General features: G+C 31.3%; 1 protein-coding gene across 1 annotated transcript in view; it reads right to left on the reverse strand.

Annotated features, from left to right (window-relative positions):
* The window catches only part of LOC148604827 (glutamate receptor 2-like), a 30448-nt gene that overhangs the window by 2694 nt on the left and 4022 nt on the right, over nucleotides 1–23732 (reverse strand). The window contains exons 2-16 of the mRNA XM_088548054.1: nucleotides 15379–15555; nucleotides 14537–14776; nucleotides 13967–14196; nucleotides 11036–11089; nucleotides 10380–10544; nucleotides 8702–8869; nucleotides 8029–8139; nucleotides 7328–7453; nucleotides 6655–6903; nucleotides 5984–6333; nucleotides 3128–3326; nucleotides 2467–2717; nucleotides 1949–2054; nucleotides 1408–1542; nucleotides 519–617 (exon numbers count right to left, since the gene is read on the reverse strand). Coding sequence (XP_088404180.1) covers nucleotides 519–617; nucleotides 1408–1542; nucleotides 1949–2054; nucleotides 2467–2717; nucleotides 3128–3326; nucleotides 5984–6333; nucleotides 6655–6903; nucleotides 7328–7453; nucleotides 8029–8139; nucleotides 8702–8869; nucleotides 10380–10544; nucleotides 11036–11089; nucleotides 13967–14196; nucleotides 14537–14776; nucleotides 15379–15555 — 2660 coding nt within the window. The remainder of the gene's footprint in view (nucleotides 1–518; nucleotides 618–1407; nucleotides 1543–1948; nucleotides 2055–2466; nucleotides 2718–3127; nucleotides 3327–5983; nucleotides 6334–6654; nucleotides 6904–7327; nucleotides 7454–8028; nucleotides 8140–8701; nucleotides 8870–10379; nucleotides 10545–11035; nucleotides 11090–13966; nucleotides 14197–14536; nucleotides 14777–15378; nucleotides 15556–23732) is intronic.

Here is a 23732-nt window from a genome sequence, read left to right on the forward strand (position 1 = left end):
ATAGACAAACAAGGGAAGGAAAACTATAAGGAGAAATAATTATTAGTTTTCTGACCAATTAAAAGCAGCTTCATTTTATTTAGAAGTAGAACCTACTGACACATTTCAAAGACCTAACTCTTAGATATACAATATGGTTTACTGGAAAATATGTTTTTCAGAATTTTTCTGTTTTATTTTTCAAATATTTGCATCATTAAAATTAACGTACAAATTAGGTTTACTTTCATCTTTAACTGTAATTTTTTCGACAATAACGCAAAAACATGGCATAAACTTGCCAAATTATAACTACGCTACAGCATGTCATATACTGATTCATTAAAATTTTTAAAAACCCTTGAGGGAATCACAAAAAGAAATATAGGATTGCATCCATGGGATTAGATCATAACTGAAACTGTAAAATGATTAGAGTATTGTTAAAAATATACCAATTCGCTTTAACTCTGTTATTCGTGGTATTCGTAGTGTAACAAACGACAAATATATTAAATATTTAAAATCATTTCTATTACCCCTGAGTTGTCCATTTCTGAGTATCCAGCTGCTTTTAATACTTCAAGTGGATTCTTCTTCTCAATTTTTACCGACGATTTAACAGGTGGTCTGTACCTCTGAAACAAGGAGCAGAGTGAAAAATATAGATGTTGGAAAGTGTTTTGTTAAACCTAATTCAGTTGGTATTAATGGTCGAGAGTATAAAGAATTTAAAAAATAAAAATTCTGACAAAAATATATTAATCACTCTTGTTGAATGTCTGGCATTTGGGATTTGACTTGTTTATGGGCAGAAAAAGACACATTTATTAATGCATAACCACTAAAAAATTTGCATTTGTATCTATCATCATTGAGCACAAAAAACAACATATATATTTTTTTAAAAGCATTCGTAGGAAATTATACAATTCCATATTGTTGAAGGTATCATTAATAAACAGTTATGCAAGTTAAAGTTTAACCACTGTAAAAAAATAACCACACATATACAAAAAGCTTTCCGGGGCGTACCAAATGACGTGCTTCAAAGTCCTGTAGACCACAGTCGTGGTAAAACGGTGGTAAACATATATTGCCGACATCTAGTTCATATGACGGTCTTTCTTCGACGACATAGATGCATTTCACAAAACTTTTTGGACGTCATAACATAATTGTGCTCCGAAACGGTCGGCATTTCATGCAAAACACAGGCTTCGTAAAAATATATGAGGAAACAAGCCCTACTAGATTCGAAATAAATCTTTGTTCCATTGTTTTACCACGAGCTAGAAATTTACGTGGATACTAAATATTGCGATATAAACGACCAGCCCGTGATAAAACAATAATAAAATAGAGTTTCCGTGATTTATATTTTAAATCGTCATGCATCTAAGAGAGACAAAATCTAAAAATACGAACCTCTTTGTGTTTCCGTCTTAAACTGTGTATGATAAATTCAAACAAAGCTACACTCATGGCTATCACAAGTCCTCCAATAAGAATGTGGAAAATACCTGATACGTTACTTAAAGTCAGTGGATTTTTTGTGCTGTCCTGAATAAAACAGAATGTTAAATAAGTTCATAGGAAGCCAATGTAACTTGCATGTTCAATTAACATTTCGATTTTACTATTCTAAGGTAATTCATAGATAAAATTTAGTTTACCACAGTTTAACTTCTTGAGTTGGTTTTCGGAATATGATTAAAAAAATTAGATGACAGATAATATCTAGTCAAATAAGTTAAAATTTATGGTTACTTCCCTTTGCAACAAACAGACACGGGACGACTGAAAATAACGAATAAGCTAGGGAAAAAACCATAACAAAACAACAACAACAACAAAAAAATAAAAAAAAAATAAAAAAAATCTTCAAATATCTAATGTTCTTCATATAGATTGAAAACAATATACCAAGTTCATATCTCTGATTTGATTTTGGAATTCAAAATTATACCTTGCTGTCAGTACCACATTCTCCTTTGTCATACCACCATCTTTGTTCGAGTCTATACAACACTCCCTCCTGACTAAGTTTTAGTATAACCAATGTAAGATTTTTGCTACATGACAAAAAAAAATATACGTGCAGAATGAGTTTATAATTTTATTTAATTATATTTCAAAGACTGAAAAGTAACATTAAACTGTCTAGAAAACTTGATATATTATTTAAAAAAAACTAATATGTCCTTTATCTAAGGTAAGAAAGTAAAGGCATTGGTAAAAATAATTATTTTAATTCTGCACAAGTATTTCCTTCTTTTCTTTCATTTTATTCACAATAAAGCTAGTCAATTTGTCTCCGATTTTCAAAGTTTCGTCATTTCTAGTGGTGACGAACGAACACATGAAATATATTTACACTATTAAGTAGAACTAATTTCCATATACTGCATAATGCATATGTAAATCTGTTGCAATGGCTACGGAAGAATTATGAAATGACTCATTATATCATGTTTTGAAGCTTACCGTAACTCGGCGAGATTAAAATGGGTTGCGATACCATAACCCTTATTGACAAGGTTATCGCCGACCTTCATAGTGTTGCATGGTTGTTTCTGGCTTTCGTATGTGTTTCTTGGAGATTCCAACAGATACGCGTAGTCACCTTTCGAGTCCCTTACTCTCTTCACGCCTTCATCATCAGAATCCTGCATGACTTTGTCGTAATTTGCTTCCATATATTTCCACATTTTTGCATAGGTTGTTACTTTTGATTGCTGTGGAATAGTTAACAAATGTATAAAATGAAATCAATTTTGTCATTAAAATTAGAAATTTAAAATTGCCAGTTCAAAACAGGCGTTCTTTAATAAAAAACAAAATATTAAAAAGAATGACTGGCCGTGAATTTGTTTATCTTATTTTATTATCGAAAGCGTCTAGTCAAGTCTGTTTGCTTTTGACGCCGTTCATGCATTAAAATTTATATTTTGTATTCATTGAATATGTAAATCGAATGTCGGTTCGATTAAAGCCAGACTGAAATCGAAATGAAAATTGAATGTAGTCAATGAAGATACTCACAAAATCCATGGATATTTTCATTTTGAATGCAAAAACGTGATCTCACATTCGCTATGATAAAACCACTAAAGTATTCTATTACTAATTGCAATGATATAGTTACCCTAAAGTACTGTTCAGTAGCGCCCTTTTTATAGCCACCATAAGCAATTTTGCTCTGTTCTACCAAATCATCAGCACCACGAATTGGGGTAAGTAAACGTTCTATGGTCAGGAAAGCCGCCAGGTTGGCTGTGTACGAGGATATTAAGATTAAGGTAAAGAACCACCATGCACTACCAACCACTCGACCTGATATAGATCTACAAATACAATTTCCGCTTTTGTTTGTTTTTTATGAATTTGATTCTTTTTTTAGAATTTAAGATAGTTTAATAGCAGACAACGAGCATACATTAAAACATTTGATTATTGTTTATTTTTTACTGATGTCAGAAATTATTCTAATGCGATATATATATTCTCTCCACAGATTTTTCTTAAAATCAGGTTGTTACATTTGTTTTACAATATATGGGTGATTACATGAGTATTAGGATATATTATCCCTCGTAGTATATAATGAATAAAATATTTTTTGATAAAAAGATATAAAATTCTCCCCGGACAATATTTCAGAATATCATTTGAATTACTGAATACAATTAGAATATTGTGTTTTACTCATTGTCATATATCATCGAACAAAAGTATCTTATACATGTATCAATTGATTACATGTATACAGTAAAAGATGTGACAAAGATGGCCCATTCACAGACTGTCATATATATTAAATCAATTAGTTCTTTCTCTCATTTGTGAAAATGTAAATATATATCGACATTGGAAAACCGACTGGTACAGATATTCTCAGTTACCTTTTGTATATACTAAGTGGATTACCTACGACTCACCATGAGAACCACATCTATAAAATATGATCACTAGCTTGTTAAAGCATTATTGTACACTCTTGCGTTTACAAGTTTGTATGAAGTTTCTATAAAACTTACCTAGAGTAACAATGTAAGAAATTTAGAGCTTATTTTGGGTATGCATCCAGATATTGATATTTGCCCAAGGTTGGTTGCACTTTTCATACATTGTATTATCATAGGCAAGATTGTAATACGGCTAAATGACGTTTTTAGCATCAAGTAAACTCGTGAGATGAATAGCATAACAGTTTACAAAGCTTTGAGTAAAAGTTCGATTAAAAAAACATTTAAACGTTTAACATAAGTTGATTTCAGAAAACATTTGGAAATGAATATAAACTGCATCTTCGTTTCTTGTTTACTTTTTTGCACATAATCGTTGAAGGAAACATGTTTTATTTGACTCAGATGTGTCAGAAAAAATAAGGGTATGAATTGAAATAGAGCAAACTACTCATATATTATTAAAATTGACTAAATAAAATAAAAATATATTATAAACTTTAAAAAAAATACCAAATATTGAATATATATATTTAATTGAAAATGTGTTTCAAGTACACATTCAATTGCAAATCCTGCCTATTCGCACATAAATCCATGTTGTCCATGGGAAAAAAGGGTAAAATTTTGTGAGACGTGTGAACAATGGTTTAAAATATTTTAAATGTGAAAGTGCTGTGTACGTGCTGTGTTGTCTGAGAGATCAGACGTAAACATGTGAAAATGGGTTATAATCTAAGATGGGAACTTTAGAGCTATGCTTAAGATTCTTAAAATAGAAAACGTAGCACTCATGATGTTGATCTTTCATCTTATAACCTACTTATTATTTGACACTAATGTTGGTAAAATTAACATATGTAAAGACATTTTACCAATCAAAAAGAGTAACTTGCTTGAACATTAAAAGTATTGTAACGGAAACAGTGACCTTGACTTATGGCAAATAATAATATGGTTACTTATTTTTTGTAAACGAATTTTGCACAGTAATACAAATTAAACCAGAAGGATGAACGATCAGAAAATCGCATTTTCAAACCTTTGAATAATCGAAACACTTACATAGAGTAAGATCAAAACTGTAGACAATATCGGATTATTGGATTAATCAGAACTCAAAACAAATATGTATTTGTAAATTCCAGAGAAACTGTTACAAGTTATATCCTTCTATTATGGATAATTCTTAGTATAGGATATAAAAAACTTTATTATTAACAACAAAAACTATTTGTTTTAGTTTTAACCTTTGCGCATTAATTAATGTTTATATGAATAAACAACAAAAAGACATAACAACGACACAAACAGGTAAAACAGTAACGAAGAAAAATTATGTCAATAAGATGCAGCAAAATGTAAATCCTACCAAAACGTTACCATCTAATCACATTTTACGTAATTTACAACATTAAACCTAACTGTTTGATTTTTTTTTCATAAACGCTTAATCGTGCAAATACTCAAACAGATCATAAGAGGAAATATTACTTTTAAGTTTGATATCGAAGAATTGTCAACGTCAACGTTCAGTTATCGTGGATTTTATCACTTCGTTGTCGGAACCTATCAGAGCTTACATGTACTTAAAGGTGTGCTTACAATTAATGAACACCTTCCATTTGGGGACATCGGAAAGTGGTTGTATTTGCCTTTAGGTTATACTCTGGTGCATTTGTTACGTTTTACGATATCGTTTTTTTCTACATTTAAAACTGCACTTTCTCAAACTAGAAAATCTAGAAAATTAAATCATCCTAAAAGAGGACCCTTTTAAAGAATATATGGTAGACAAAGTATTCTTAGTCGCAAAATGTAATAGCCACATAATTTAATTGATAGAGAGAAAAATCGAAAAGAAGTGTCAGCTTAGACTAGTTGATGTACAGTATAGGACATGCAAATACTGTTAAATACATACATACATAAATCTATTTCTACCGGCATGCAGCTACATTCATTCAGGTTATGATATGATATACAGACAAAATGGAGGTTTTTTAATTGTTTATTTATACACTTTCATGACCAACCTTGGGAATATATCAGATCCCTGCTGCATCAGGGCACCAAGGGCAAACCATAATGTGTTTGAAAAAGTGAAAGCATTCGATTGATCTCTTGAGTTTTCGATCACTCTCCATTCGTACGGACTCCATCGTCCAACGAAGAACAAAACAAGACTGACCGCCAGGAATCCAATCATAACGCAGATCCAGACGATTTTGTTAAGGGGGTCCATAAAGGAGAAAACGCCAGGTTTTTGTTTGTCAGGCTTCTTGATCATTATACTTATTCCCATTTGCATAAAAGGCGTGGTAAAATCAACAACTCTTTGTCTAATTTCTGTGATAGTCAATGAAGCCAGTGCTAGGTCTGTTTCCTAAAAATAAAGAACCAGAACCGAAAAGAAAGAGTTTATTCTTAAAAAAGGGACAAAAACAATTGTAGAGTGTAAATTCGAATGAAAAAATTAAGATTTGTTTGCTTAAAATATACTGAAACTTTTTTTTTTCGATGGATAGATAAACACAAAAGAAGAACTCTAATTATTGTTAGCACTTAACAGCGCGAAAATCACAAAGCGCCAAAATTGATACCAATTGCAACAAATGTTAACACTTAAAAAAGCAGTAGAAACTAAGCAGATAAATGAATACGTTTACAGCACTTAGAAACCTTAAGTTTCAGATAAATGTCTCACATTTCTGACAATTTCACCGATCATTCCATTCCATGTACGCGTGGTTTCGTTGACACTTCCAAACTGGTTGTCTCCGACTAAGTGCATCTTAAAATTGAATTTTGTATTATGTTCTTTCATGTATCTCTCTTCGATTTTCTGTATTAATTCTATACAGTAACCTTCGTACAGTTTTCCGTTTATTTCAGTTACGCCTTCGGACTTCTTGTCCGTATGGACTGATGTTACTGCTTGGACAAATGGTGGCGACTTAAAGAAATACATTTCAAATGTTACAAAAATGTCCACTTTTGTTCCCCCACCTGTTCAATTCTACTAGTTTTCAGTGGTGCCCGAGTTGTTCGTTACTTTTGTTTTATTTATATGTTATTTGATTATGCCATTGTCTTTGTTCAGTGCTTATTTTTTGTCCATTTGTCATCATAGTATTTTGTTCGCTTATTCTTTTTACAGTTCGGAACTTGGTTTCATTGATGTTTCTTTTGTAATTTACTTTACACAGTTGATAGACCTATATTGAGATTGGACACAGCAACAGGCCATATTCGTTTTTGGTTGCATTATATTTATTTCTTGCATTTTCGTGAAATAACATCTTTTCACGTGCATCTAGTAGCATTTTATTTATCAAATATATTTGGTTAAGACCTTAACTCTTTAAATAAGGTCTTACTAATTTTGTAGCTATCCTCCACGTTCTGTTTGCTTGCAAAGACCCATAACCAGGGAAAGGCTGTGTTGAAGGCAGGTCAGTAGAAAAGCGTTGTCCCGCTGGTCTATTAGGGGACCAGTCACCTATCTGTAACATAATCATCCATTATTTGCTTGTATCTTTAAGTTTATTCCTTATTTCCTTATTTTACTTTGTTTTTGCCATGGAATGTATATACATATATAAAGTATAACATGAAAACTTACGTATCATACTTAATGTCTTACTCATCAACTGAAAGAATATGTCCTATCAAAGTGCTGAATGAAACTGTATTCAGGCAACAGATACGAATATGAAGGCAAAAAATAATCTTAACAATGTTCTGAAACTGAATTATTATGGTCATCGTGAAGAACAAGTATATCGTTACGATGTATCAATCTAGAGATAAAGAGCCGATTTGTTCACTGTGTCATATTTTTTTTTCATATTTCCAGACTTAATATCTTATTTTTTGAACGTGTTATTTTGGTTATTTTCTTGCCTGATCTCTATCCTTGGATTATATCCTTTCGATTCGATTTCTGCTCGATTCGTTATTCCCTTGACAGCTCTTTCAACAGTGATTATATTGAAGCTGACATAAGCATTACAAAAATATATCATATTTGAATAAGGAATAAAAGGATAAAAGGATATAAGCTGAAGTAAATTCGTACCTTTTTGAGTGTGGATTTGTAACCCATTTGATGAACTTCCAGGGTGTAATCTTTTCTTTGTCCATTGTTATCAAACGCAACCTTTCCAGTTAGACCTATAACATTATTTACCTTAAAGAAAACAAATACATATATGACAAAAAATCAATGGTTTTGTATGCCTAGAAAAAGGCGGGTCAGGTTCTCTGACAGCCAGCAGAATCCAAAAGCGAAGAAAGATGTACGTACATTTCCCGAACTTTTTATATTCCTTTTTTCATTTAAAAAAAAATAAATTAAAAAAAACCCTAATAATACCAAAGAAAGAAGATTAACCTGTTACTTAGACGTGATATGCAGTTTTTCGTTGAGTCCGAGTTGCTCATATACTTTTATAACTTTGTATGTATTATTTTAATTATTTTATGTTCTTTGCTGTGTATGTCTGTTTTCCATGTCTGGTCTTTGTCCATGGATTACATTTCTTTTTATTTCCTCTAGAATCGTGGTTCCCTTGACTACTCAATCAATCAAGCATTTTTAGTTTTTTTTGCTGGGACATCAATTGATTTCCATGGTATATTGGGGAGTCATTACGGATTTAATAACCGTAGAGCTCACATTGGTTCGCGGTTCTCGCTAGAAATATACAATAAAAAAGCCTCAAGGCATCATAATATTCCTGTAATCTAACCTCTTTCATTGATTTGGCTAGCAAGCCGCCAAGTGTATTTGAATCTGGTTGGAAATCGCTGTCGCACGTTGAACGAGTTCGTAGTTTGTTACTATCATTTTTTTTCATATATAAGTTCACTCCTGCGCCGATTAGTCGCATTGCATCTATCATCATTGCTTTGTCGACCTGTAGGTACAAAATCGTCCTAATGAATAATTGAAGGCTTGCAAATATACAAGTGTTTTAGATATGCAATTTATCAAGATATTGAAATTTTTTTTTGAACTAAGTTTTTGTCATATACCTATATAAATAAAGAGCTGCGCTTTAAGCGCATGATACGCCCGTTGCACCTTTAACTTGTCCTTATGCTTTTAATGAATTTATATGATCAAATAGAAATACTGTGAGCCCGGTCAAATACCACTATCCCCTCCAAAAAAGTAATTAAAATTTGACACTATCAAGGCTATCCCAAGTTTAACTAAGTTTGTTGGCTTAATTTTTCACCCATACATTTCTATTGCTCTGTTTTTATCGATTTTTCAACGAAAAAAAATTTCTAACACGAAAACATAAAATTTGACATTTATTCAAATCGGAAGGGAACTTACTTCATTAGATATTTACAATTCACCAAAGTTTCATAAAAGTTGAGGAAAGTGTTTTTGAGTTATTGTCCAAAAACTTGAAAATCCCGCTTTTTAAGTATAAAAATTTATAATACGGAAACGAACAATCTGAAATTGGTAAAAAATGAAAGGGGATTACGTCAATAGATATGAACAATGCACCAAAGTTTCATGAAAGTTAGTGAAAGTGTTTTTGAGTTATTGTCCGAAAACTTGGAAAACCCGCTTTTTTAAGTATAAAAATTCATAACATGGAAACGACAAATCTGAAATTTATAAAAATCGAAAGGGAACTTACGTCAATAGATATGAACAATTCACCAAAGTATCATTAAAGTTGGTGAAAGCGTGTTATTGTCCGAACTGAGGACGACGGACGGACAGACGGATTTAGACGGGCTTATAAAAACATCATATAATCTTATTGCACATACATGTTAAGAAGAGACAGTAAAACAGGTTTTCAATAGATGTATTTCACACAAATTAGTACAGCTTTATGGATATGTTCTGTTCACCTTGAACGTTAAACAACGTATCAAGTAAGAAAAGGATAGGCACTTAAATGTCAAAATATACTTTCATTAGCAATACTGCATAAAGATATGGAAATAGTTTGGAAGCATTTCATGCCTTTCATGGTCTCGACTGCTCAAAGTAACCGTCTAGCCTAGAAAATTATCAACAAGCTTTGAACAACGTCTGATGTTCATTTTACGGGACGTTATCCAATTGTCAAACTACGTTTAATTTGAATAATGTCAAAAATTTTCAAAGGCTTGTGTTCAGCGGTTAGTTAGAGAGGAAATGAATGTCTGTCGCTGCATGGAACTTGGGTAATTGATTTCATTCAATGTACACATAATTAGACGAAACATACCTGCAATTTTATGATAAAATGCCATGGCATATGATATATTACCCTTAATTGTAATTAAAACTTCCCTTTTCACAAAATACACAAAGTACACAGAGTAAGTCAAAAGGTTAACAGAAATGCCAACTCTAGTAGTGTATGACTTTTTTGAAGGATGATAAATTATCATACAATATCAAAAACTTACAGTCAGTGGACTATCTGTTTCTGGGTTATTAAGGTGTTTGAATCTTCGCCTATTTTCCTCTTTCCGTAAATCGTGGTAAGGTTTACTGTGGGTGTCTAGCATTGAAAACCCTGTTATATTGACACCTCCATACTCAAAAGCACTCAAGTCTAATTCTCTTATTACCTATAGAAATCATAACTTTATGATGAAAATGTTAGAGTGATAATAGTAATGATTTTTTTTACGATTTTGTCGAGACAATCCATGTTTCAGTTGGTTAAATTTGTCACATATAAATGTGGATCTTAATGTACAGTACTTATTTTTAACAATGTATAAAGGTATTGTTAATAGTTTCTGAAAGTGTATAATGACGGAGTAATGATCAATGGGAACTTTTTTCTGGTAGATAATTATAATTAATAGGACCAGTACATCTGCATGTTGAGCACAAGAAATTGAGAATTGAATATGGACACTTCTATCGTTGATGTTAAGAAAGTGGGCATTACAATTTCAAATATGGACCATATCTCCCATCAATGAAACCGAACATTTAGAAAAAAAAATCATTTATGGATGATCAATTTTAAGACAAATGTTGTTATATAACACACTTCCGAGGGCACCAAAATGAATTACTTATGCTGAATAAAGATAAATCTTATACTGACCAGTCCGCCCAAGATGTAATGGTATTCATCCCTGTTCATTCCAACATTTATAATCTATAAAGATAAAATAATTACTGTTTTTTTTTCTATTTTTCTGACAGATATTTTCTATCGAAGGCTACTGCAATGATACTAAAATATAGGAATTTTTAATTGGACTTCTCTTCGTCAAATCGACTATGACGCCTTCGATAAAGAGAAAAGCGACAATTTTGACGTCCAAACTGCCATTATTTTTGTATGTGGCGTGCATTATGCTTGATAAAGTCTTCAAAACCATCATAAAGTATGCCTTTGTACATTGAATATTGCACCAAGAGTTTAAAATAATAAGTGCTGAAGTCATTATTAAAATTTTCTCTATTTTTATATGTATATTTGGTTGATATCTATAACTGCTCTCCATATTTAAAAAAAAAGGTCAAATGTAAGAGTAATCAAGGGAACCAAGGTTATAGCGGTAATCAAAAGAATGTAATCCAGGGACAAAGACCAGACATGGAAAACAGACATACGCAACAAAGAACATAAACTAACCAAAATCATACATACAAAGCAACAAAAGTAAATGAGCAACTCGGACTCCACCAAAAACTGGGGGCATGGACCAGGTGCACCGGTAGGGTAAGCGTCCTCTGCTTTTCTAGAAACACCCGCCGAGTTGCTCATAAAAAGTCTAGTCCGGGGTAGACAAACGAGAGAAGGAAAACTATGACCCGTTGAATAAATCAGTTTTCATGGTGCTGATGTAAGTGAACAAAAAAAAAAAAACAAAAAACAAAAAACAAAAAACAAAAACAAAAAAAAGGAGGCGGAGGAGGAAACAAAATACAAAAATATTATGATCGGCGTATTGATATTTGCGTTGTTATTTCCGGGAAAAAGTCAGTGTGTCATTTTGTATGAGTCTAGATAGCATCCGATAAACCACTGCTATCTTAATGATCATGATAGATTTAACTCCATGCATTTAATGCCTTAAATTTACAACAATCAAAATCAATCTCCATTTATTTGAATCATAACAAAAAAAAAGTCTAAATGAGGGATAATTGCTTTTTTTAACTGTAAACATTTTCATTTTGAGTGTAATACAATAAAGATACAATATAGTTTATCATCTAGTATTTTTGTTATTATTTTCGGAGAACTCAAATATATATAATGAATCCCATTTGTTTATATGAGGAATATGTCTCGCCATCTACGACCATACTCCATTTATCATTCACTCTTTTTTTAATTATTAGTTGTATTGTATACTATGTAGAAGTATCAATATCCTTATAAAAAACTTACGACAGGAGAATTGCATCGTATTTATATACAATTTCCTAAGGGAAGAGGTTGATTTACAGTTTTCGGGAAAAAGATATTTACACCTGATCTTGGAATTTATATTCTACTATATTGAATAGTAGGTATGTAATTGTTGGTGAAGCAAAAAAGCGTCAACTGAAGTTTCTGTTTGTGTGTGGAAAATTTTGCGCCTTTTCAATACAGTTATCTATGAAACTGTGGTATATAGCTGTTTAAGTATAAGTAACAATTTTTACTGTTTCACATGTATTGTTAAATCATACTAGTAAACCAGCCCTTTATCTAAATTAATTGATGGCTTTCATTGTGAAAATGCGTTTCTTGTTTGAAAAGCCCCATTTACATTTAAGAACCTTTTAAGACCCTTGAACAAGTTTAGAAACTATTGCGAGACATGGAAGATGAAAGTTAATGTTAACAAAACTAAGATAGTTTTTTTCTCAAAAGGAAGAACAAATTATCCAAATTTCTACTATAACGGTCGTTAAATTGAAGTATTAAACAACTTTTATTATTTAGGAATTACCTTTGGTAAATTTGGCAGTTTTAAACAATGCAAACAGCAACTCAAGGACAAAGCAACTTGTGCTATGTATGAAGTTCTAAGGAAAGGTCGTCTGCATAATTTATCTAAGTGCCACATAGATTTATTTAATATACTTGTCAGACCGATATTACTATATGGATGTGAAATATGGGGATTTGAAAATATTGACATTTTGGAAAGAGTACGATTAAACTTTTATAAGATCCTCTTACACCTAAAATCATCGACTCAGAATGATGTAATTTATGGAGAATTGGGTTGTTTTCCGTTATACATAGACATACAAACCAAAATGATATCGTTTTGGACAAAACTGATAACAGGAAAAGAAAACAAAATTGCTTCAGTCATATTTAAATACCTATTTAGATTAACGCAAATATCTACCTTTAGATCACGACTTCTAGATAAGATGAAAATATTCTCGATAATTGTGGATTTTCGTATCTTTGGACTTTTCAAATACAACTAATATAAAACACGTAATAAAACAAAGACTAGAGGACCAGTATAAGCAGAAATGGGCAGGAAACATCAACACCTCACCACAAACTATTAACTATCGGTTATTCAAGAATTCACATAACTTCGAACAATATTTTAACATACTAAACGACAAAGATATTATTACATTTTCAAAGTTTAGGACAACGAACCACAAACTACCAATAGAAAGCAGCAGATGGCAAAATATAGAGCGTAATCAACGAACATGCCCTGTATGCAGAGAGGCCATTGGTGATGAGTACCTCTACCTAATGGAATGTCTAAATTTTCGAAACGATAGAAAGCTTTATATTGAAAAAAAAAATTAATATTTAACTGTAAAATTTTAAAATTTAGTGCTGTTATGAATCAAAAACAGCAATCCAAACTGAGAAAATTGTGCAAATTCATTAGAATTATAAATGACACTCTGGATTCTCTCTGACCTCTAAAAACTATGATTGTATTTCCCTCCGCAACTGTACAACTCAATACAATTGGTAATAATATAATATAATAATAATATGAACAGCAGAAGTGGTTTTAGCCCGATGACCGGCTGGATTGGTCATACCTACTTGTTCTAGGGTAAGATTGTAAGCTTCTCTTGACGATAAATCTAAAATAATTCGCATGTTACAAGTAAATTGATGATGGTAGTAGTCAGTATCGCAAAATCGATTTCTGTCAACTCCACGTAAAACTGCATAGGAGTCATTTATATTTGTGATCTTTTGTGGGCGCAATGAAAACGAACTGATGCCAAGGTTTTTCTGTGCCTTATATATAGCTTGAATTCGATGCAGACCTGTATAACACAAAGAATAAAGATTTCTCAGTAACTGTAGATTGAAAAAAATATGAAAACACATTCTTATGACACAATTGATCTATCTTATAAGGATGGTGATTTGAAGGAGATGATATGTTTTGATTGTTAAAATAAAGACGTCCATAAATGGAAGTTATTTACTCGTTAAAACTGAGTACAGATCATACTCTATGTAATTGCCAAAAAGTTATCTCTTGTTGTTGTCATGGCTTTGTGACCTGATATTTGTAGTATGGGTTGCATCATCATGCATATTTGTCTGGATATCACTACAACAGTAATTGAGAAGACAAACTTGTATAATACCAGTACTTACTTTCTTCAGAGTCATAAATATAATAGACAACTTTCCAACCGAAATATTGGATATAGTCTATAATAGCACCAGTATAGGAAGGCATCATATCAAACAGGTAAGGGGACCTATGTACATATCCTGGACCACGAGGCAAGACTATTGGTACTCTCAATCTGTTAGATATTGACTCGTACACTTCGATAGATTTTGGCGAGGAGTCGGCAACAATGACCAGCGCATACTTCAATAGGCTACAGACTGAACATAATAATATGTCAAATGAATTGCTAATATGGATAATTTAAATATACTTCCATTTGGTAAGGTTTTACATAAAAAATATGTTTTAGGTATTTTTATGTACAAATTATTCAAATAATACAATTAAAAGATCTAATATATTGCTTGTACATGGTACTTAATAATTAAAATATATACAATAGACTTAAGCTGTTTTTGCAATAACCTATTGAGTTTCTAATAAAAAATATAGCTCACAACATAACGAAAACTTTATACATAATTTAGTAATTTACATTAGTTTGTCTATATCTTCCACTTAATTAAACTGTTTAACTTAGATTTTTCGTTAAGTTTCTTTGATAAGCATTGATTTAAAATGCAAGTAATTCAAAAAAAAAAAAAAAAAAAAAATACTTGATTTACTTTTCTTGGCATATAAAACTGATTACGCAATATCCCTTACGGTACATTGCCTTTCTTTTATTTTAATTCAGAACACTAATCTATATAACATGGTAAATTTATTCCCACTGCCGCCAGGAATCGCCAATAAACATGCAACTACGTAGTAAAACCAGCAATAAACAAAAGCTTTCCCACGATAACTAAATTCTTACTTTGACTTGTAAGGAGAAAGCTATTATCGATTTCTGTAACATTTCTCTTTTGCTTTATTTCTATGATATATTTGTCGTGTTTTAAGTCCTCGTTGACAGCTTTAACGGCGTACTGGAAGGCCTCCATCATCCCTAGGTGATCCTTACTTAACGTGGAATCTTGGATAAATGATACATCTGCAAGATGAAACAATTTATGGTACAAATAAATTTTGAAATGTATCCGAATGAAGTTATATTTAGATAAATGTTATGAACGCTGCTCACAAATAAAATGAAATAGTTTATTCAAATATAGATTTTAACAAATCCAAAACTTATTACATGACGTTCCATGCACCATATTTTAGTCTTTATAATCATAAGTAAACTTTATGACAGAAAGAATTGGGCTTTATTTTGCTAAAATTAGTATACTAGTTAAAATGTTAGTCATACAACACCATGATTAAAAATTTTGACGAAATGTTGCAAGCACTAAATTTTGATGGATTGGCAATTAAGCGGCATGAAATATAACTAAAAGCAAATCCATGATCAAATGTTTGCAATAAATCTACCTTGAAAATCAAATGGTTTTCACCTTATCTATGTAAACACTGCATAAATTTGCATATACAATAACCGTTTTGTAACAAATTTATTCATCATTGAATATTTCACTTTGAAATATGTGTAATATAATCTGAATCAAGTTGTGACTGCTGAGATTAAATTTTTCAATTAGTGAATCAACAAGTTCTATCCTTATGCTCTAAACTAGTATTAGATTGTTCTTTCACTGTAGGGACAGATACGATCAACTAATCCGTATTTCCATTAATTTTATAGAAGGCAAAGCTTAAAAACTGTTAATCAAAAAGAATGATATTTTAGAAGATAAACGAATTACAACCTTATACATGGTTTTTCGTTTTACTCCGCATTTAAAATGATCTGTGAATATTTGATTGTGAACTACAAAATTATTTCCCTTTGTTTAAGTGGGCGGTATTGACATTGTGTGAAATCATTCTAGAAACATTATGATATTGTACGACATTGTAAAACATTTAAAATAATTTCTATCTATTTAAAGGGCGATATGTATTTTTTTAGAAATAGATGATAAAAGTCAGGTAATGCTATGGCAAAAACTTGTATACAGAATAGCTCGATTTTAGTTGGTGTCTTTGTTATGCATATATTCGATCTTATCACAATTTCATTTCGTGTTCTTTTTAAATAACAAGCTCATCCTCCTGATTATATTTATCTTCTTGTAAGACAACCGTCATCTTTTTTGACAAATCTATACATCGTAAGGGGCTTTAAACATTTGTTTTACTTAAATCCTCTGAGGTTTGGAAAATTAGGACCTTACCAACGACTGTAAATGTTTATTTCCCTTAATTATGTTGTGCCTGTGTTTCAATGTATTTTTTTGCGAGCCATCTCTTAAGTTGATACAGAATATCTTGTCCTCAGTTCTTGTTCTTGTCAAACATCTTGTTTTGTAAAAACATAAAAAAAATAATTTTACCCTTATTTTGTTGTTTTATTTGGTAAAGTCGGTGATGAGTCGTTAGGTAACATATTTAGGATAACATAAAGAAAAATATGTTGTATTAAGATGCTTAAAAGAAAGAATTCAATAAAAAAACAACAATTTTAAAATTAATCAAACTCAAATAGAAAAAATGCTCATTTCACAAGTCGGAATGTGGCAAATAGGAACAGGGACGAAACGACTCAAGAAGAGAACGAGATTCGAGGCGAAACGACCCGGATTCGGTTAAGCGTTATAACTCGACACTTAAACTCACCGTTTCCCGTTTACATATGTAAGAAATTCAGTTATGAATGTTTAAAACTAGTACTACTCGAGATTATCGTGCTTTAGCTAGCATGTTTAAGTCTTAATCTTACTAGAGAGAGCGGAGAAATAGTTTAAAATAGGCAGAATTGGTTCATCCTATGAAATTGGTAGAAAACTGTAAATGTACAAATCGTGAAAAACCCTCTCGGTGGTTCAAAAGGAACATGAATTTGGTAACCGACAGAATGAGAGAAATATGAATTTAACATTTGCTATATTTTGATGATATTCTTCCTGAAATTGTTACGACAAGTAGCACAAAATATTTAGTCGCAATTTAAAGAACAGTCAATAAACTCCATCAGAGAGAGAGAGAGAGAGAGAGAGAGAGAGAGAGAGAGAGAGAGAGAAAGAGAGAGAGAGAGAGGGGGAGGGTAGCAGAACGAGAAGAAAAGCACAAGAATTTAAAGACGAGAAATTGACGACATTTGTAAGGCAGGTATTACAGATGTTGACTGACTTACACATGTAAGATGACGAACCTTGGGAAGATACAACCTTCAATGATCTCGGCTGCCTGTCTGTATAAAATGTGTTCGCATGATGAATAATTTTGTCACATTTAGAAAAAATACAAGCTGTTGTTTTGTATTTCTAAAAAATACTATATCATGAAATTTATTTATTCATATAAAGGAAACAAAAATTTAGGATAGGTTTAGCTTGAACCAGTGAAAATGCTCCTGCGGTTTTTAATCACAAGCGTATATCAATATTACATCAAGTTATTGTCAATGTATATACGTGTAAATACGTATCTCAGTAGGGAGATTAAAAACATGCGTCGAGAATTGCGGAGTAAAATATAAATTTGGACAACAATATTTTACACATATATCTGGTTAGTAATTGTAAGCTTGTGTACATAATGTACAATTGATTCATTGACTAATACTATATATTAGATTTAAATCAAAAGTCATCTAAAACATTTTTGTCCTAATTAAATCTCAGTACAATTGTTTTGGTTCCAACTTTATAAAATCCAAAAGTTAATTTGTTTCTATTTACACAACAACAATAAATGGATTTTAAAGGCAATATTTCATGATCATATATTGTCTTATCCATTGCTTTTCAGACAATAAAAAAGTCAATTCCGGAAATAGATCGAGATTAAATTCTCAAGGGAAAATAATCAGATTTTTCTACATACAATGTTTATCTTAAAAAAAAATAAAAAAGCTTGATGTTACCATTACAATATTGACGTGTTTCATTTCATGACCGTAATGATCTTTCCGTTAAAGGGTTCAGATGTCATATTTCATTAAAAAAAATAAATACGTGAGGAAAACAAGGGAAAATTTAACTTGACTTACATCAAACAAGTTACCTTTGAATTTTGACAAAATTACTTGTAAAAACTAATATCATTCCTCAATTTAAGTAATTATTTAACCATTTAACTTATATATAACTGACTATTTCGAGTATATAAAGTATAACTATAGTCCTAAATATTCAGAAATAAAGATATTTAAGTGTCAGTCTTTGTAAGAATCAGACAGTGTGTGAAGCATGGTATGAAAAAAAATTTGGTAGTGTAATTTGACTATTTGCACCTTCAAAATTAAGGAAAGACAATATTTTCCATATCATGTTAAATTATAATTTCATTGAAATGAACTGAATATGAGCATTTCATGGGCAGATAATTCTGTCATAACCACATTTTTCTAATATTCTATTGCAAAATTTCTGCTCAAAGCCTGTGCTGCAAAGATCAAATAATGGTCTTTTCAAATAGAGAAAGCATCATTGAGTGTTATTACATTGTCAGATCGGTGGGTTTTTGACATGCATGTTTCTGATTTTTTTCGATTTTGCCTGATTCTTACAAACACTTGCACTTAAAAGTTTATCCACATTAACCTGACTATTTCATAACACTGTATTAATATTGCTTTAACGCCTTTTACATCTACGATTACAGTACTGTATCTTAAAAATATAAGATGTCTGCTTTATTTATTAAAATAGTATAAATAGTTATAGAGACTTATCAATTATAAAGAATCGAAGTAACTATCGCGCATACCGACTGCTAACCTTATATCTTAAACAAGCTTCGCTCATTTAACGACTGATAGGTTGTAATGTATGTTGATACAAACGATTTATCAATATCTGTATTTGTGTAGGTTCAATTCAAGAAGGTTGGTGTTTCTAGAAAAGCAGAGGACGCTTACCCTGCCGGTGAGCCTGGTCCATGCTCCCAGTTTTTAGTGGAGTCCGAGTTGCTTATTTGCTTTTGTTACTTTGTATGTATGATTTTCTTTACTTCATGTTCTTTGTTATGTATGTCTGTTTTCCATGTCTAGTTTTTGTCTCTGGATTACATTCTTTTGATTACTGCTATACATTTGGTTCCCTTGATTATTCTTTCAATAAAGCATTATAAAAAAGTAAGAAATAATGCATTGTACGCAGCATTGCACTGAACGAGTTCATTGCAATTTGATTTTTTAGACTTAAGTTCTTAGCGTTAAAACATGTTGTTACCTGTTAAACAAATGGAGACTCAATATATCTTAAAAAAAGGCCTAGGAGAATTCACAGTTTTTCTAAAAATATGTCTACAAAAATATTATCGTTTCAATTTGTCTTTAAAAAAACCATTCTTGATTCATTATTGTTCAGTGAACTGAGAGTAAACAAGGAAAGCAAGATTCTACTTTACACAAGGGAATATATTCCATTGATAAAAACTGGACAGGGAAAACGGACATATGCAACACAGAATTTGAAATAAACAAAATAACTTGTATAAAGAAACAAAACTGAACAACCCCAACGACTATACTAAGAACTGGGACCATGGATCAGGTGCACCGTTGGGGTAAGCCTCTTCGGCTCTATGAAAAAACCTGTTGAGTCGCACATCAGATATTAATTCCGTGGTAGAGATTGCAGATAGGAAAACTACGATTTGAACAAATCGGTTCTCGTGGAGCAGGTGATAAGTCATAACAATTCAATGGTTCATGATTACGGCCATAAAACCTTGAAGTAATGGCTTCAATTTTAGAGCAACATAACCCTATTCAAGAAGCTTATTTGTAAGAAGTCTAACGCGGTCGGTACGAGTAGATTCGGTAAACTCAGGTATAACGTATACGTTAAGATATGAATACTCCATACGCTGGTGCCGAAGAGATGTTGCTACAGATGAAATGAAAGTTGACACAACGGAATGGTAGTCACTGCGTTTGTCCTGTCATATAATTTGGTCATGAATTTGACTTACTATCGATCTCTAAGGGTAGGTCAAGATTTACGGCTGACATTTTGTGTCTGTGAAATCGGTGTCCTTTATTTTAAGTTTTTGAGGTAAATGCAATGTATAAAATTCATGAAACTAGGATTGTTTAAATACAAAACGTCATCTTCATAGCGAAAGCATAGTTCAAAGTATCTGGCTACACAATGTTTCTTCTTCTGGATCAAAGCAGCGATAGGGTCAGCATTATAAATTGCTTGTGAGTATTTTTTCAATGTTTTAATTAATTCAACACTTATTGTCATAAAGGGCCAGGCTTTGGATCCACTTATGACATTATTTTGTGTATGTACTAAAAACTGGCTGATTTTGCTTCAAAATGTTTCAAGTAGTACAATATCAACATTTAACCATGTTGTTGATTAAATTAGAATTGCATACAATATATAAACACTTCATTCTTAAAACGTATAAAAACAGCGGATAGCTACAAAACATGTGTTGTTGCTGATTCCAATGGATTAAGCCTGAATATATATTAAAAAATAAACCAATAAACCGGCTGTTTTAAAAATAAAATAATTGTAAAAATGTAAATTCATCTAAGTATTCGGCCATTTGATATGTGAAAAAAGAGCTTTCAATTATATCAACTTTGAAGCAGATCGTATATCAATTGTAATTTGGATTTTTCGCATGTATGATAAAACCAATTATCTGCAAACTTAAAATCGATTGAAATCATAGATTGTTGCTGCAAGAAGTTAGTTAAGGTTCGTGTTATTTGTGTTTATTTTTGCGCGTATTTGACCGTTCTTTTTTTGTACATTTTGTTTTTTTTTTCACTCACTCATTTATATACCGGTATTGTTTTTAGATAAAAAAAGAAAATAAATCTAAACAATACAAAACCAGGCAATATATTGGTAAGAATAAAGAAACTGAGAAAAAGAAAACTTTCTTATATAAATTTGTATTTACATTATTTACATATTTATTTATTTAAATATATATAAGTATAATAGTATTTACATTGTGTGATTGATTGCAATTTACTGCATTCTCTCTGTCTTTGTAAAGTAATGTCACTTAAACAATAAAACAATAATAAATTAACGAAGATTAGTACATATTTAAGAGTTTTATCGCTCGTGTACACAGGAAATCTCGTGCTAAAGCAACCATTAAAAAAAAAACAGAAGTAGGAAAAATAAATAGAAACAAGGAAAAAAGTGTTCATTTGAATTAAAAACTCTTTAAAAACTATATTGTAACAATATGACGTCTATGGAATATATCTTAAATAAAATTTAACGATAAAAGGTATGGTGTAGATGTCCAAGAGACAATAATCCCATTGGGATGAAAGTGTCAGCCAAAGGCCACCCATAGGTCTTCATGAAAATCGAGTAATCAAGGGAACCAATAGGAAATCCTCATACTACAGGGCAACTATAGCTGGTTCCAGAATATCATTATACACAGATTCAGCGAAAAACTTGCCACTATATACTCAAATAACATAAAAAAAAAATAAAAGTGAAAACGAAACAAAGCATACAGAGGCCAGATATTCCTGACTTTGGACAGGCACAGAAATGTGGCAGAGTAAAAGTACTATCGCCACCGTGGAAAAAATATTACATGTACACAATGAAACACACTTATAATCAGTTCAAAAAAAGTAAACCTTGCTAACAAGTGGCATAAGTGTGTGTTCAATTACACTAGATTATAAACAGTTTATGATTTTATTGCCATTCCTGCGTACTTGCATAACCTAATTATCCTTATCTCCAATAAATCCAACATGGTTTAGGTTCATAAAATGATACGAGTGTTATATAATTTGATTCTTTAAGAAAGACGGTAATCAATATTGGAAGAAAAGACGTAGTTGTCAGTGAAAAATGAATATTGATCAGTGGTGAAAAAATAATTTTAGACAAAAAAAAAATCCCTAAATCGATACATGTAACACAAACGTTAAACAAAGCAAATAAACAGGATACTGGGCATAACTACCAAACACAAATAAAGCGAAACAAAATAGAAAAATTACCCATCGACTTTTAGTGCTTCTCAAATCATTGTCCTGAACAAACCATATATCAACAGTTAGTCTTACGAACCAGCGAGTTTATATGTACAACCAACCATTTACTAAAGAAGTATTTAACCACCTAAACAATATTCTCGTGATCAAAATTATCTTAACCAAACAACAATTTGCTTTACAATTGTAAAATACAATTTGTAAAATCATAAGGCGTGTATGTGCTTCACAAAAAAAAACAATGTTCCGTCTAAAATAGTTTCAAAATATAACATTTTAACCTAACTGATAGATTATTAACCTATTCTCTTTTGTCGTTGTTTCAACTCGGTCTAAAGAACCACAGTGTTCTTCATTTAGTAATATTGCTTCATTAACAACAACAATAACAACAAAAAACCCAACGCCCCCACCCCCACCCCCGAAAAAAAAGACAAAACAAAAAACACAACTTTAAAGCAATAACATAATACACACAATAAAGTTAAATGATATAATGACCCTATTGTAGAAGAGGCAAGTTATATCCCTGCCAATTTATATTTTTCTTTGCTTCAATCGTTATTTAGATTATCGCATATTTTAATCAAGTTATGTAATTATCATTTTCTAAAAAATGCCATAGGAATTTACTGTAAATAAAAACGTCTCAAATATGCCTATTATTTAGCAAATGACAAATATGATAAAATTTTAAAATGCACCACCATTTATATAACTGATGTTTGATATATAACAGTATCAATGTTTATGACTAACATTTGTTTTCATAATATAATGAGCATTAATGTTATATGAACCAAAAATCGCTGATCTAAACAGAAGATTCAATTTCAAGGCACCAACTAATCGATACGAGAACTTGAGAAAACTGTGTGTAATACTGAAGTGAAGGCATAAATTGGCCCAGACAGTTCAGTCAATAGATAAGTCCCATGATGTATCGCTTATTTAATAATGAGGGCGTCTATTAGAAGCCAGTAGGCAATTTTCTATAATTCGATATAAGGCTTGTCCATTGCAAATCAGATAATGCTGTACAACGTTTGCAATTTTAATTACGTTTCCATCTCGTACCACAGAGGCGTGAAAATATTATATTCTGTTTGACTCAATCAGCTGCAGTGCTTGGAATCAAGAGGGATATCGTATTACAATGTTATTTGTCGTTAATTGGATGAGTCATATTATAGGAGATATCCATTAAGATCTGGACA

The sequence above is a fragment of the Perna viridis genome, chromosome 10, assembly GCF_037379345.1.
Source record: "Perna viridis isolate PV_CMFRI_1.1 ecotype Kerala chromosome 10, ASM3737934v1, whole genome shotgun sequence".
Lineage (NCBI taxonomy): Eukaryota > Metazoa > Mollusca > Bivalvia > Mytilida > Mytilidae > Perna > Perna viridis.